The sequence below is a fragment of the Rhinoderma darwinii genome, chromosome 4 (genome assembly GCF_050947455.1).
Source record: "Rhinoderma darwinii isolate aRhiDar2 chromosome 4, aRhiDar2.hap1, whole genome shotgun sequence".
NCBI classification, from domain to species: domain Eukaryota; kingdom Metazoa; phylum Chordata; class Amphibia; order Anura; family Rhinodermatidae; genus Rhinoderma; species Rhinoderma darwinii.
The window spans coordinates 383,034,754-383,050,914 of NC_134690.1; the positions used below are offsets into that span (position 1 = coordinate 383,034,754).

General features: G+C 39.6%; 1 protein-coding gene across 1 annotated transcript in view; it reads right to left on the reverse strand.

The window, feature by feature from the left end:
* Positions 1-5,608: 5,608 nt before the first annotated feature.
* Positions 5,609-16,161, reverse strand: part of PLEKHH2 (pleckstrin homology, MyTH4 and FERM domain containing H2) — a 128,990-nt gene continuing 118,437 nt past the window's right edge. Inside the window, exons 23-30 of the mRNA XM_075864581.1 lie at positions 15,823-15,978; positions 14,082-14,179; positions 13,786-13,927; positions 11,645-11,778; positions 10,447-10,576; positions 9,761-9,847; positions 7,910-8,044; positions 5,609-6,273 (exon numbers count right to left, since the gene is read on the reverse strand). Coding sequence (XP_075720696.1) covers positions 6,088-6,273; positions 7,910-8,044; positions 9,761-9,847; positions 10,447-10,576; positions 11,645-11,778; positions 13,786-13,927; positions 14,082-14,179; positions 15,823-15,978 — 1,068 coding nt within the window. The 3' untranslated portion in view covers positions 5,609-6,087. The remainder of the gene's footprint in view (positions 6,274-7,909; positions 8,045-9,760; positions 9,848-10,446; positions 10,577-11,644; positions 11,779-13,785; positions 13,928-14,081; positions 14,180-15,822; positions 15,979-16,161) is intronic.

Sequence of the window (16,161 nt, forward strand, 5' to 3'; positions counted from 1 at the left end):
CACTGGTATGTAACAGCAATATATCCGGTTGAAAAAATGTTATGTCTCGCTTGAAAAATGACACAGAAATGTAATATTTCATTGTGGGTCAACCCCTTTAAGCATCAATAATATTATAATTCTACAAAATTTGAAAACAATAGATTTGAAATACTGAAGGGGGTATTCCCAACTCTGACATATATGGTATATCCTCAGTATATGCCATACATTTCTGAAAGATGTAGGTCACAGCTCTGGGACCCAAATCTATGTCCAGAATGGGGGTCACCATACCCTCGTCCTGCCTTCTATGGGAGTTACAGAAAAAGCTGAGCAAGCCGGCTGGGCTAGATCCGTAACTTCCATAGAAATTAATGCATAGCCTCTCCATTAATTTTCCGTGTGGCTGCTGCCTTACCAAACAGGACAGGGTCGGAGGACCTCCTTTCTGAATTTGGGCACTGGAACCCGCATCTATTAGACATTTATTACATAGCCCGGGCATATGCCATAACTGTCTGAGTTGGGAATATACCTTTAATGCATATTAATTATGAAAATTGACCTTTGGAAATAATATTGGTAAAATGGTTAATACATGAATTTATTAAATATTGGTAAAAAAAAATTCTGATATTGGTTTATTCATTTATGTATTTATTTGGTCAGTTTTTGCAATTGCTTTAATATAAATACTATGAAAATAATTAAATATATGAAACCCAAAATTGTTCTCCAGGAACAAGAAATATTCGACATATCTGGAATATGATTTCCATGGCAAACTGATAATTTTTTTCTATATATTAAATATGTAATTAAAATTTATGATAGGTCTTTTATAATAAAATACTAATTTTCTCCAGAATTCTTTGATGGAATAGTATAATGTATATAACGTAAGGTGAGAGAATTATAGTCAGTCACTCAGGTTATGTTTTAAAAAATAACATTATGAATAAATTTTTCACAAACACTTGAAACACGTAAGTGACTTATCTAATGAATAAATAATAATATTCTGCATAAATTAAATGCTTACTAGATAATAACTGATAATTACCTCTACATGTCATTTTACACTTTACCACCGTATAATTGTACTTTCTAATATTAGGGTTCATGCAGGACAAAAATAAATCTATTATAATACATTACATATAGAATTAGCCATCAATCCCACATATTCTATTAATTCTTCAAAATATCTTTGTTTTCTTTCTTTTTTTGCCAGAAATTTTGTTGATAATTTTTTTTTTTTTAACAAATATTACACCAAAAAAAGATATATATGGTGTGAGTTGAATTTTAGTTACAACCAATCGCCTTAATGTGAATGCCCGCACTTGAAAAGCAATTTTTTTTAAAATCTAAATAGGTCCCACATTTCTGTTTCTTAATACATCTATGCCGGTTGGAGTTCCATTTCTCAGGATTTTTTTTCTACATAGACATATAGTTAAACAATCAAATTATGGCTATTTGGATAGGGGGAGTTTAGGAGCTTACTGGGTATACATTGAAATCAATAGTACAACAGTATGCAGTAAGCTCCCCCTAGTGGTGGCTTCAGGCAGTTAGAATGTTAGAATTTAATTGTATGTCTATGCAGGAGATTTGGAGCTCTGTGTCAGAAAAACAAAGCTCCAAATATTTTAAAAATATATTAAGAAATTAATCCGCATCTAAAAACTACATGGTGTTGAAAAGTCGGCATTCACTTTAAATGACTATAAATACTACTAAACTACTACACTTTTCCCTTTTCCCTGTGGTAAATGTTTCAATATATATCTATAATTTTAAGATGTACAGAAATAAACATAGTGAATAAGTCTATTGAAATTTCATGATAGTTTAGTAAATGTTCTTGACAATGCAGTACAAAAAAATAATAAAAATAATATAAAATATCCATAAAAAATTTAGGATAATTTTTCTAATATACTAAGTAATCAGTTCTCCAGATCTCACATGCTGTTAGGGCAAATCCATGTGCACCGACCCTGTGCGGACTATATTATGTACGTGTATGGTGTCTCTATGAGGTCGCATATTCTTCCCTAAAAGCAATTCTTCTAGGACAGAAAACCTTCATAATGTAGCATAGAATGGAGGATGCCCCCCAAAAAAATCTTGCAGATTCAGGAGAAAAAAAAGTCTCTGTGTACATGTGAAATCAGAGGAATACAAAGGTGCGGTATGGACCCATAGTATTCTAGGACTTCATATTATGGATCTATACCACACGGATGCAAAATCTGGCCATGTGCCTGAGCCCTTACTTGGGGGTTGTCCCCATTAGGGGGCAGATCATTGAATAAGAGCAGCATGTAGGTATGTCCTTGTGGTGGCTGAAGTAAATTGCCCAGATCTCTACAAATAACACTGCGGGGGAACTGAGGATTAGTGCTTTGTCCTAAAGAAATGGAGCACCACCCAATAAACTATACACGGCTCAGTGCTACTACATTTGTAAATTAAGGTGGCTCCAAACAAGCTTCCCTTTAAGGATCCGCTCTTGTTGTTGCAGATCATGCAATGTGAATGTTACCTAGATAACATTATGCAGTATTCTACCTATGACGTCTGGCTTATTCCTCTTCTACCACTTCTTGTTGAAACACAGGGCATAAATTCCTGCAGATAAATGGCAGAATAATACGATGGCTTTGAACGTACGTCTCTATAATTTACTAATATTAGTACATTTGTATAAATGTATGCGCCAAGCATTGGAGAATGAATACTAGTAATACTGGTACAAACATACACAGCAGTAATGTAGCAGTAATTGCATAAAGCAATTATCGAATATAATGTATGAAGAAAAGCTTCCGTCATGCTTCTTGAGGCCGTTTCTTATGTGTTATTATAGAAGTGATAAAGTCAATGGGAATAATCACTTAATTTATTCAGTAAGTAGTTGGATTATCTCTTGAATATCTTCCGGCATTTCGAATAATGCATTAAAGTGCAACCCCTGTAGCTACGGATGTGGGCTGCCATGTAGTATCCATACTTCCCCTTTTATATTAATCTTTGTAGAGAGAAAAGGCACATGAGCGTGACTATGACAAGAATGACATACATGGAGAGGGGTATAAGGGAAAGGAGAGGGAAGAGTCTTGTACATGTATACAGTCGAAATATTTGTCACTATTTCACAGGTGAAGCAGATTGGTGAAGGTTCGTTTCCGCAAATTGACACTATCCAAGGACACTTTAGCTACAATTTGTCATTTTTTGACATTGGACATATTACGAAAGGCACTCAATGATTTGCTGGAGGACAGTATATGCAAATTCTGCGTGCACTGCTTAAATAGGTGCACCTATATTGTCCGAAAATGCTCGCAGCACTTCTTAGACTACGAGTCTGAGAAACTCCCACTGTACTCAGATTGGCCAGAGCTGCTCACATGAGCAGTTCCATCCAGTCCGTGAACAGTGGGAGTGTCTGAGACTCAGTCTGAGAAGTGCTGCGGCCATTTAACAAAGAGGGACCCTAAAACTGGGGATACACAGCAGAGGGGGACAACTGGAGGGCACCAGGTAATATTACTCCATATACTCCATCACATTTATAATTTTGTCGTGAGACCGGAGGGTCGCTTTAATTAGTTAGTGGTAGTAAGAGGGGGAGACCCAGCGAGGGACAAGTGGAAGTCTGTGGGGGTGCTAGGATGTTGTGAGAAGTGCACTGCAATGGTCTGCCTTATTTTGTAAGAACAGACAAGTATTTTACAGCCATTCATGACTTGGGTGGAGTAAAAGGTGCCAGACTATCTGTGCCTACAGTCTCCTGAGATGTAAATCCGGTACTGAGATTCACCTACAGTATTTACAGAAAAGCCACCCAGCGCGATAAGAGCCCCAAAGCTTCGGAAAATGCCCAAAATTTATATGTGCTGTGAGGATTGGTTGATCAATGCACATGACCAGAGGAATGAGGTCATAGATATTAAATATACTGTGTATATATATATATATATATATATATATATATATATATATATATATATATATATATATATATATATATATATACAGTGAAGGAAATAAGTATTTGATCCCTTGCTGATTTTGTAAGTTTGCCCACTGTCAAAGTCATGAACAGTCTAGAATTTTTAGGCTAGGTTAATTTTACCAATGAGAGATAGATTGTATAAAAAAAAAAAAAAAAAAGAAATCACCTAGTCAAAATTCTATATATTTATTTGCATTGTGCACAGAGAAATAAGTATTTGATCCCCTACCAACCATTAAGAGTTCAGCCTCCTCCAGACCAGTTACACGCTCCAAATCAACTTGGTGCCTGCATTAAAGACAGCTCTTACATGGTCACCTGTATAAAAGACTCCTGTCCACAGACTCAATGAATCAGTCTGACTCTAACCTCTACAACATGGGCAAGACCAAAGAGCTGTCTAAGAATGTCAGGGACAAGATCATAGACCTGCACAAGGCTGGAATGGGCTACAAAACCATAAGTAAGACGCTGGGTGAGAAGGAGACAACTGTTGGTGCAATAGTAAGAAAATGGAAGACATACAAAATGACTGTCAATCGACATCGATCTGGGGCTCCATGCAAAATCTCACCTCGTGGGGTATCCTTGATCCTGAGGAAGGTGAGAGCTCAGCCGAAAACTACACGGGGGGAACTTGTTAATGATCTCAAGGCAGCTGGGACCACAGTCACCAAGAAAACCATTGGTAACACATTACGCCGTAATGGATTAAAATCCTGCAGTGTCCGCAAGGTCCCCCTGCTCAAGAAGGCACATGTACAGGCCCGTCTGAAGTTTGCAAATGAACATCTGGATGATTCTGAGAGTGATTGGGAGAAGGTGCTGTGGTCAGATGAGACTAAAATTGAGCTCTTTAGCATTAACTCAACTCGCCGTATTTGGAGGAAGAGAAATGCTGCCTATGACCCAAAGAACACCGTCCCCACTGTCAAGCATGGAGGTGGAAACATTATGTTTTGGGGGTGTTTCTCTGCTAAGGGCACAGGAATACTTCACCGCATCAATGGGAGAATGGATGGAGCCATGTACCGTCAAATCCTGAGTGACAACCTCCTTCCCTCCACCAGGACATTAAAAATGGCTCGTGGCTGGGTCTTCCAGCACGACAATGACCCGAAACATACAGCCAAGGCAACAAAGGAGTGGCTCAAAAAGAAGCTCATTAAGGTCATGGAGTGGCCTAGCCAGTCTCCAGACCTTAATCCCATCGAAAACTTATGGAGGGAGCTGAAGATCCGAGTTGCCAAGCGACAGCCTCGAAATCTTAATGATTTACAGATGATCTGCAAAGAGGAGTGGGCCAAAATTCCATCTAATATGTGTGCAAACCTCATCATCAACTACAAAAAACGTCTGACTGCTGTGCTTGCCAACAAGGGTTTTGCCACCAAGTATTAAGTCTTGTTTGCCAAAGGGATCAAATACTTATTTCTCTGTGCACAATGCAAATAAATATATATAATTTTGACAATGTGATTTTTTTTTTTTTTTTTTTATATAATCTATCTCTCACAGGTAAAATTAACCTAGCCTAAAAATTCTAGACTGTTCATGTCCTTGACAGTGGGCAAACTTACAAAATCAGCAAGGGATCAAATACTTATTTCCTTCACTGTATATATACATACACACATACATACATGTTTGTGGTACCGCTAGGGATGTACTCCTATCATCTGCAAAGCCTTCAGTTGTATTAACAGAACCGTTATCAACATTGATGGATGTATTAGGTGATATCCTTAACTTAATTTACTTCAATGGGCAAAGCTATAGATGAAGCACAGATGATCAACATCAAATTACAACATCATCCTGACTACCGACAGTACTCAGGAATGGCAGGACAGGAGCAAATGGGGGCAATAAGGCACCGTTGTATCTGCCACTCCTAGTGTGGCACGATCTGAGACGAGAGTATCAACAAATGACCCCTATTAAAAGCTGTGTGGTGCCACCTGTTGGACCTGAAGTATCTTATGTCATTTTGGTCCTTGCGTCTGTATACATAACTGGTTTTTGGTTTCTTCGGAACATCGTTAATAATTGTTATGTAATTCTTCTTATCTTGACTATAACAGAGTAGGCACTTTAGTTGGTCGGTTGTTCGACAACAACAGCAGCTGACTTCCCATTTGTTTGTTTTGCAATTCTTCTTGGGCAGACAGAAGGGCTGGTGCAGAGAGGTGGTGGGCGACCACTTTTTGTTGTTGGACTGTGTTTATGTAACTGGCAATCAGCAAAGTTATCTCCAAAATCTAAAGAAAGAAAATTTAGAATATTAACAATTTAATATTTGGCCCAATTCACCAATCCCCAACTGTCCCATGAACCTCCCAGTCACCAGTATAAGGAAATACTCCCTCTGCAATATGTAGCAGTGTTAGGCTGGATTCACACGAGCACATTACGTCCGTAATGGACGGAACGTATTTTGGCCGCTAATCCCGGACCGAACACACTGCAGGGAGCCGGGCTTCTAGCATCATAGTTATGTACGATGCTAGGAGTCCCTGCCTCTCCGTGGAACTACTGTCCCGTACTGTAATCATGTTTTCAGTACGGGACAGTTGTCCTGCAGCGAGGCAGGGACTCCTATCATCGTACATAACTATGATGCTAGGAGCCCGGCTCCCTGCAGTGTGTTCGGTCCGGGACTTGCGGCCGAAATGCGTTCCGTCCATTACGGACGTAATGTGCTCGTGTGAACCCAGCCTTAATATTTAACTGCTATTATTTTTTTCAGACATCACTCCAGGAAAGCTCTCATGGGGATTTTTACTGCCCAAGTAGCAGAAAAAAATCATAGATATCTCAGAATTGCGAGACCCAAAAATGTTTTATTACGCAATATCTATGTACTAGTCTATATTCTGATTTTAATGTATCTTTAGCAGAACATAAATTATCCCCTTCTAAAGAAAACATGACAAATGAGCTTCTATGCACTGATGAGACAATAGGAATTGCCAATCTCTATACAGATGTCATAATAACACCAACAGATGAGAAGCGATGTACTGCGATATACACAATCCGGAGATGTACGAAGAATAATGCGTCAGAAAAATGGGATACATAGTGGTTTTCAACACTTATGTGCCAGTTTCGGAAAATACCTAAAGTATGGGCATGGCTAAAAAGAGAAATTGAATGCACCAGACGATGAAGACAAGTGTGTCTAACATGACTAGTGAGTAGCTCCAAGTATACATTTGACACAGACTGGGACCATATCAAAAATAATTTTTTTAAATTTATATTTATTAATAAAATCTTTAGTGTTCTTCTGTTCTATCGTAAAAAGTAGTCCCCACTATATACATTTCCCTTATCTAATATTTGTATGGGATGTAAGAGAACAGATTCCTGGTATACATCATCATACTGAAGGGTGGACAGGTTGATACCAGTCTGCGCTGCAAATATATATATTGTAACCTACGTAGGCTGTCCATTTTATGTAGTGTGGCTAATAATATAAATATAAGTGCCGTCTCCGTGCTCCCATCTGTTGCGCTGCCAGCTTAGTACTGGAAGGAGAAAATATTGTTCAGGTGCTGTTACGCCTGTTATTTTTAATAGTAGCAATCTAGGTAGAAAAAGCTTCTCTCTTTTACGTCGCCACATTTTATTTGTGTGAGCAAAATTTGGAGCCCGGTGAGAAGACCACTAGACGAACAAAAGAGCAAGCATTTTGCAATTACGTCGCCTGGTCTTATAGCTTATAATTGCTTTTTTCCCTCTCCAAGCTTCCAGCTAAGATAATAAACGTGGCTTTGTTTAAACCGCAGGTGCTTAATTCATGCTTTTTATATCCTAGCATATAAGAGTACTTTATTCCTAAAAGCCTACCTCCGAGCGGCTGGCGTGTATTTCAGCTAATGTACCTACCTTTACTTTTGCCATAGCAAACAGAAGTTTTTCAGTTGACTTGTCCTTTGTCTGCGTGTTAACTACCAGCATAAAGTCATCATGGTAACCTCCGAAGGTCATTAGACTCCTATGTACGTACGTGAACAGCAACCTCTTAAGAAACACAAGAGTGGGAGGAAAAAAAAAGATGGCAAAACATTATTTATATTTCCAATTCAAACAACAACTGCGATGAAAGACTCCAACAAAAGCAAGGCATTTACTTAATAAAAGACTCTACGGCAGCCATTAGGATTTTTTTTTTTTTACCCTAAATGGACATATAAGCATCACGTCTGGAACACATTTGTTTTCAGAAAGTCTGACAGGTTTGTAATAAATCCATAAATAAGCAATTTACCATTTTAGTAACACCTAGAGGAGTAGGAAACGTAGATCCTTTGTAACTGGAAAATGACATTTATTAATGTACAAATAGGAGTTCATTATAATTAAAGGGAACCCGCTGCTTCATGCCGCATACCAGACTGTCCCTAGAATATACTGCAGATTAAATATACAGTAAAATTGCGATAATCCGGCATCCTCAGGACTGCCAAGGTGCCCGATGATGTGGAATGGAGTTCTATAAACGCATGCACGCACAGTTATAACACTTGGCCAGCAGTCAGATTACGCAGGAGGTCGGCAGTAGGTTTTCACTATACTGGGGTGTGTGAATTCTGCAAGCTGTATCCGGTAGAGATCCTACGGGCCGAAGGGAAATGCGGCCAAATTCTCATTGTAAATCATACGAATGTGGCCATCGATGGGCAACGTGATGACACTGGTGCCGATGTGATGATGTTAACGCCCCTAAGTGCACTTATGTCTGGTGGGAACATTGGCGTCAACACGTCAGGGCTGGCTTGTACATGTACTATGCATGCTAATAAGTCTAATTAGTATTAATTATGTTGTAAATTATGCCCATATGATCAGTACAGAATACCGGACTATTAGGTGATTATTGAGATTTCCGGTCCACTGGGTGCCAGATAAATGGGATTTTACTGCATTTAGTTCAGTAAGCCCATTCTTGTACTCCAAGCGGGTAATCATTTGTAATTTTCTGAACAAAAAGATAAAACTTGGAGCTGGGCCACCCTTTCATACTGAGCAAAAAATAATGTATTTTGTTTATTTACACACTGAATACGGAGAGTGAGCTCCTTGACGACATAGGGGTTTTCTAAGTTTACATAGGGGTTGTCTAAAATAAGAAAAAGGTGTCTGATTTTTTTTTCTCAAAACAGCGCCACTCTTTTCTGTGGACTGTATTTGGTATTGCAGCACAGCCCCATTTACTTGAATAGGACTGAGCTACAATACCAGAAACAGTCAATGGACAGCAGTGGCGCTGTGCTCAGAAAATAAAAAGCAGAACCTTTGTTTTTCATTTCAGACAACCCCTTTAATAACAGTATTATGAAAAGGTTATGCAACTTTCTAACGAGTAATTTACAGGGGACTGAAAAAAAAGAATAACTAGTCAGATCAGAAAATACTAGTTGCTTTGTTAAGCATGTATATTAGCAACAAGCGATCGTGATTGTTTAGGTCACACTTCTAGGAAACTCCAAGATTAGCTGTTATTGCTGGAGGAACTGCTTGGCAAGTGCTAATTTTTAATGGGTGTCCATGTAATGCATGGACGACAGCAGCGCCCATAGCGAGAGCTGCGGGTCAATCTGGGGACCTTCCTCTCTTATCCCTATTTATTCTAATAGAGTATAAGGAAAGGGGTTGTTAAAAGTGGACAGTCCCTTTAAGCATTATTTGGCACCTGCAGTAACTTTCTAGTAACAATATTATTAGGCAAGAACTTACCATAGTGGTATATTCTAGAACACTTATTCCATCTTCGTGTACAGCCAGCCAAACAAGTCGACCATCAAATGGTGTTGGGGATACAGGCTGTAGGTAAAAAGATAAATATTATCCCTATTGCTCCCCCTGACCAGCACCTTCCCCCACCAAATGACCAACTAAGAAGTTGCATCAAAGTGTGTCAGACATTTCAATGGGTGTACTATAGGCCAAAAGACAGCATATCGATTAATGAAAGTTGGTGGAAGACTCTTGGAGAGAGATGCTTGTAGCTGTCTACCTTGCCTACTTGATAGAGGTTTGTGAATTTGGTTCACCCACATAGGTCTAGGGGTGGGGCAGGTCTTACTGGAGTAATGGGTTGAAATTTGATTAAGGGCAACATATCCATGGGTTTTATATGTTCTTCTTGAGGATGTGTGAGGGTTATTTTGGTTCCACTGTTTTCTACCAGCACTCCAAGACACTTCTTGTGAAATTCACCCTAGTGTTTGTGTATCAGGTGCTCTTTATATAACCAAATTATTATGGGTAATATGTGGAGTGTACAACCTAGTATGCACAGAGCATCTCCTTCTCCAGTGGTTCCATGTGTATTAACTAAATGCTTCTGTTCAGTCTGAAATATGATATTCCTGCAAGCAAGTATTTGACAGCCCATATTCCTGTACAGCACGTGTCCTTACTTTTGCTGGAAAAAGTGTAGCACCAAAGAACGTCCACTTTCTAGCAACCGTAAGATATATTCGCACGCAGTCCGAAGTGCTATGACCCTGGAGGGCCATCCATCGTGTTGTCAGCCGCTGGTGAAGTTGTCTGGAGTAAAATATTAAGCAATAGATCAATTCAAAATGGTATGAAATGAACTATTTTATAGCTCAATGGGCGGCAGCCATGGGTGAGCAGATGTCCCAGGGACAACTATGGTCAGTAAGACATTGTTCCATCCTTAAATAATAAGATCTCATAGAAATCACTAGTTGTGCAAGAGCAGTGAATACTATTCAGAGAATAGCTAAAGGTGGCCATACACATCAAAAAGAAGTAGGTTGATGGTTGAACAGCCATTGAACGAACGATTGCCTAGTGAACGGTCGTAACGCAGCCATACACATTTTACCCCATATAGGCCATTACAGTTGTTCAAAACGGCCATTGACAACAGTGTAAAGGATGAACAACTTTCTAATGATCGTTCGTGAAACGGCCGACTGCACCATATACATTGAAGCACTAGTGACTATCAAACTAAAATTTTAAACACAGCAGTCTTTCATTGGTTGGCCAAAATGATCGTTCGTTATATTTGATTTGACGAATGATCGTTTTGGTTGAAATCATCTGTTTTGATCAACTTTTGACTAAGACTTGCCATAAACATTAGATAACTGTTGGCCGAACACTTGTTTGGCTGACAGTTAAGTCCCCCCATACACATTCATGCTCAGCCGAGCGTGCATGTATTCTGAAAGTGGAGAAGGGAGTAAGCCGTTGCCAGACACCTCTGGCTGCAGGTTATCTCCCCCTACTACAAAAAGGTTCGGTCATGTTAAAATGCAACTGCCTGATCCTTCCCTCTCACAACATGAGTCATCAGAGGAGAGTTGGGAGGCCCCCATACACTTTAGATGGTCAGCCGATCCAGCCGAAATCGTCAGGTTTGGCCAATATTAATCTAATGTGTACAGTATGACTGAGGATAGAGATATTGCAAAATCTAATTGTGTGGTATTAAGCTCTTATTATCAATGATAGTGCTTGATATCACCCACATTAAAAGGCTGGGAAGCTAAAATGATTCCCAATAATTGCTACTTGGACATATTACCAACAGTGATGATACAGACCATAATACATTGTAGACTATGAAGTTGTGGCACCTACCGTAGCTGCTCCTCTGTGCAGTCTTCTCTATATCTTTTTGGATAAAATTTCTCCAATGTTTGCCTCAGTGTCTGGTTTGACTTTAGTTGACCAGCTGTGGCTTGGAGGGGTCTTTCAAAATCTCCGCTTTCCACCTATAGAAAACCAATATGAGAAAGGGCTAAGTGATTGCTAGTCCAAATAAATACTTGTGTCTGGCGACTAATAGAGGACGATGCTAGTAAGTGATCCTGTATGATCGCCACACTGCTGTGTTAATCAAGGGATGTGACTCATGATAATACATATCACCAGTTAAGTCACCCAACATACCGCCTCTGCTGCAAGTTTAACTGCGCAGGGGCCCTGAGCAAGAGGGTGCCCACCCCATCTTCCGCTACAGCCAACATGGGCAGTGTCATCTCCATTTTCCCCACCACAAATGCCTAGCACACTTTCCAATGACCTACCATACAATTACCGAGTGCATTTCTAAGGTGGATGGTTGGTCCTAGTCCCAAGCACAAGAGCATGGATTCATGGAGGACTGTATGTAATGGGACCAATACAAACTACAGCCCCAATACAAGCCCTCACACTGCTCCATCGACGGAAAGTTAAAAAGTTATGGGTCTCAGAATATGGCGACCAAAACCAACTTTTATTTAGTAAAAGTGGTTAAGCATAAAAAATTATATAAATTTGGTAATGCCATAATCGTATCAACCCGCAGAATAAAGATAACCCGTTTGTTAAACGGTGCCATAAAAATCTGAAACTTGTCCCGCAAAAACCATGCCTCCATACGGCTATGTTGAAGGAAAAATAAAAAAGTTATGGCTCTTGGAATGTGGGGAGGAAAAAAACGAAAGCGAAAATACAAAAAATGGCTGCGGCGGGAAGGGATTAATTTGAATGCTTTAGTTAAGGGTTGGAGAGGGACTGAATGGTTCCAGTTGTGGCAAATCCCTATTACTGTGACCCTATTGCTGCGACCCTATTAATGAACTTGGGCACACCAGAGGATTCCGGGCCAGTCCGACCCTGTATAAGGTGGCAATGTTAGTCTCAGTAAAGCACAAGTGTCCAGCAGCTGCTCCCAAAGGGGAACTCATTCCTCAATGTTGAACTCTTAAAAAGGGGTAAATGGCCCAGTATCACCTAATCTTAAATCTAATCTATGATGTCTTCCAGAACACCATGCAGCTCGCTATTATTGTATAAGGGCCAGAGTACAATACATGGTGTGAACCAAATGTACATAGGTATAAGTTTTAGACACTTTTTGTACTAACCTCAACAGTTTACAAAACTATCTAGAATAAGGGGCGTGGATAAGAGGAGTCGTTAAATACGTCTAAATTATTAGACATGCACCATTTTAGGGTACATGTCTGCCCCCATTAGCACCAACCGTCCCAATAATGGTTCTACTCGACCTTTGCCCAAAGAAGGACCTTATTGGTCCGAAACGTTGCTACGTTACTACTGTGGAACCATACTATGTTTGCCTTCAATAAAGAAATAATTTTATAAGTCTGGAGTGCTGTTCATCTTTGGTGCTATTGGATGTGAATCTAATCCTCTAACAGTAATGATCAAAACTTGCACCCAACCTTTACTTATCATCCAAAGTACAAATGCGTCCCTTGCACTGGACATGTAATTTTTTTAATTCATGTTAAGAAATTTCTCCATTATCAACTTGTCCTCAAGATTTGTTCAGAAATGTGCCTTCATTCATTTAGTTTCTTAATGCAAAACATGACTTTTTAACAGATCCTTGAAGAAAAAAAACACTTTCCGTATGAAAAGGAGCTTATGTAAGGACCCATACTGATATGAGTCTTTCTTTTAAAGCCACTTTACTTCCATTATTCCATACATTAGGCACATTACCGCACACGTACAGCCATTAAAACAATACGCTAATAATACCTTGGCTTTCACATCTGTTTTCCACCTGCAAAATACTGAAAGAGCAAAAGACTAAGAGATGGAGGGACAGTTAAACTACCTTGGGAAGCCATCTTTACATAGGGACCTCAAATTGTATAATTAGTGGTTAATAGTGTACTGCACATTAGCGGACTGCTTCATTAAATGTAATTGCTTTGGAAATTGCATTAAAAGGTATACATAGTTCATTTCTCAGAGGTTACCTGGGCAAGCAGAGCAGCCAGTTCTAGTGCCAGCTCCTTATTTACTGGAAAGATGCCATTAACGATTTTATCATTCGTCTGGTACATTAACAGCAGTTTCTCTCTCTCTGTCTCCCCTCGCACCTGCACAGTGAAACTCAGCCTGTAATACAGTGGAAAAAAAAGTTAGAATTAGGTACAAAGCTGTTATGTCTTGCTGCTTTATTATACTGTAAAATGTCAGGTATAAAGCAACTTGACTTCTAAAACAATTCTATTCATTAAAGGTGAATGAGAGGGGTTATAAGGTCCAGCACCTGTTTTTATACGTAAGCCGCACTGTCCGGGTACCATCACATTTCCCAGGCAGTTGCTCCTTGGATGCCTGCTCCCACTTTGAAATAATGTCACAGATCTGGTAATGACAAGAAAGTGAGGTGAAATCCAGGGGTGATACGTAGCTCCAAACCCCCTGACTCCTTCAACACGGGCATAGAGTTAAAAGATACAATTCTTAATGGTGCAGCAACCACTAGGGGGAGCTAACTGCATATGGATTCATACAGCTAGCATTGAACGCAATAGGAGCCTTATAAATCTGTGTGCAGTGAGCTCTCTGTAGTGGAGGGTGCTTGCAAATGTCATGATTTACTGATAATAAGCAGGGGAAAGGTTATGTGCTGGGCCCCCTCTCACAACGGGCCCCATGGCAGTCGTATGGTCTGCCTCTATAGTAGTTATAGCATATCTAACCTTTCAGGTGACTTTTCAGAATGAGCGGTCATATGTGTGTACATGAGAAACAACACTATTTCTGGCCATATTATGACTTGTATTTTGCATTTCCTTTTACATTTTTCCCCCCTGAAGGCTTTATCTCTAAATCTCAGTTTTCACTTAGCTTAGCTTCACACATACAGAAGAGAACATACTGCTCCCCTATCTTTTTTTATCACACCCTCATAAGCAGTAGCAGCATGGAGGACATTATACATCAGTAATGAGCAGTGTAGATGTGAATCCAGCACTGGGGTGAGATAAAACACTTACTAGAAGCTGCAGCAGCGTCTATGTGTGTCTGTCTGTCTCTCTCTTACTCTCCTCCCTCCTGCCCCCTCTCCACACTATAGACTTCTATGGGCAGCTGTAACGTGACCCATTTTTGAGCTGATTGTCCGTCTTGTCTTGAGAAGCCGAAAACACCTACTAGAAGCTGCAGCAGAGTCTCTGTTTGTCTCTTTGCCTCCCTCACTCTGCTTCCTCCTGCACCCTCCCCTCTCTATAGACTATGGGCATCTGTAATTTGACCCTTAATGAGCTGATAGTCCGTCTTGTCTAGATGGAAAAAGCAGTGAATTTAGAGTGAGTAAACAGTTAGGATTGTGGGGAGGAAAAAAGTCTGATAAGTGAAGAAAAAGATTTTTTTCTCTAATAAGATATATTACAAAGTTTCTTATACTTGCTTGTACTATTCATTTATGCAAAGTTTGTTTAAAAGTTAGTGACCATTTAAGCCACAGGTAAAAACCCTCAAAGCATTAAAGGGGTCTTAAAAAAAATTTAATCTTACATTGCAAAATCTGATCTCTGGGGTCTAGCATGACATCAATGTCCATTGTTTTCAATTAGTGTACTCCACTTTTGGATGCTCTGCTTGATGTCATTTCTGGATTATCTAATAGAGAGTGGGGGTTTAGATAATTATTCTGAAATATGTTATTTGAAAAGGATTTGCCTGAAATCAGGAATAGAAAACCCCTATCATGCACTTTACAGTATACACTAGATACACAGAGTGCAGTCTATAAAACATGAGCATATACAAGATACCCATAAAGAGTTAATCTCGTGGGCTGTGATAGTCGTGGCGTGCCATTCGAGGCCAACATTTCCCTATGGGGGATAAGTTGTGTGACAATGTTAGAATTCTTGCCATCATCGCAGCAGCCCGTGACTTTTCCCCTTTAGAAAAAACATTGAGGTTGTACAGGATAACAGAGGATAACCCAAAAGTCCACAACCCTTACTTTTTAGGTGTAATATTCAGTATTTACGCACCTTAATGGTTCCCTGTAGACAATGTTCAAGGTACTTTCCTGATGGATCATCTGTAAACAAAGCAAATCCAGACTGTGCCGGGTTCCTCATACAAATATCTTGGTTAAGCGTGCATAGAAATTCTTCTACTGTTGTAGATGCATCAAATCCCACCACCTATAAGTAATAATTGAAATAAATGAAAGTTTACCTGTCAGCACCATATATTAATATAATGAAGCGTACCTACAGCCAAAACGAAAACATACCGATGCTCCTGAATCCTTATGTGTAGTAACTGTGTGCAGTCTTTGAATTGGAAGCTCATCTATTTGTGCTTTAGATATCTCCAACCCTTAG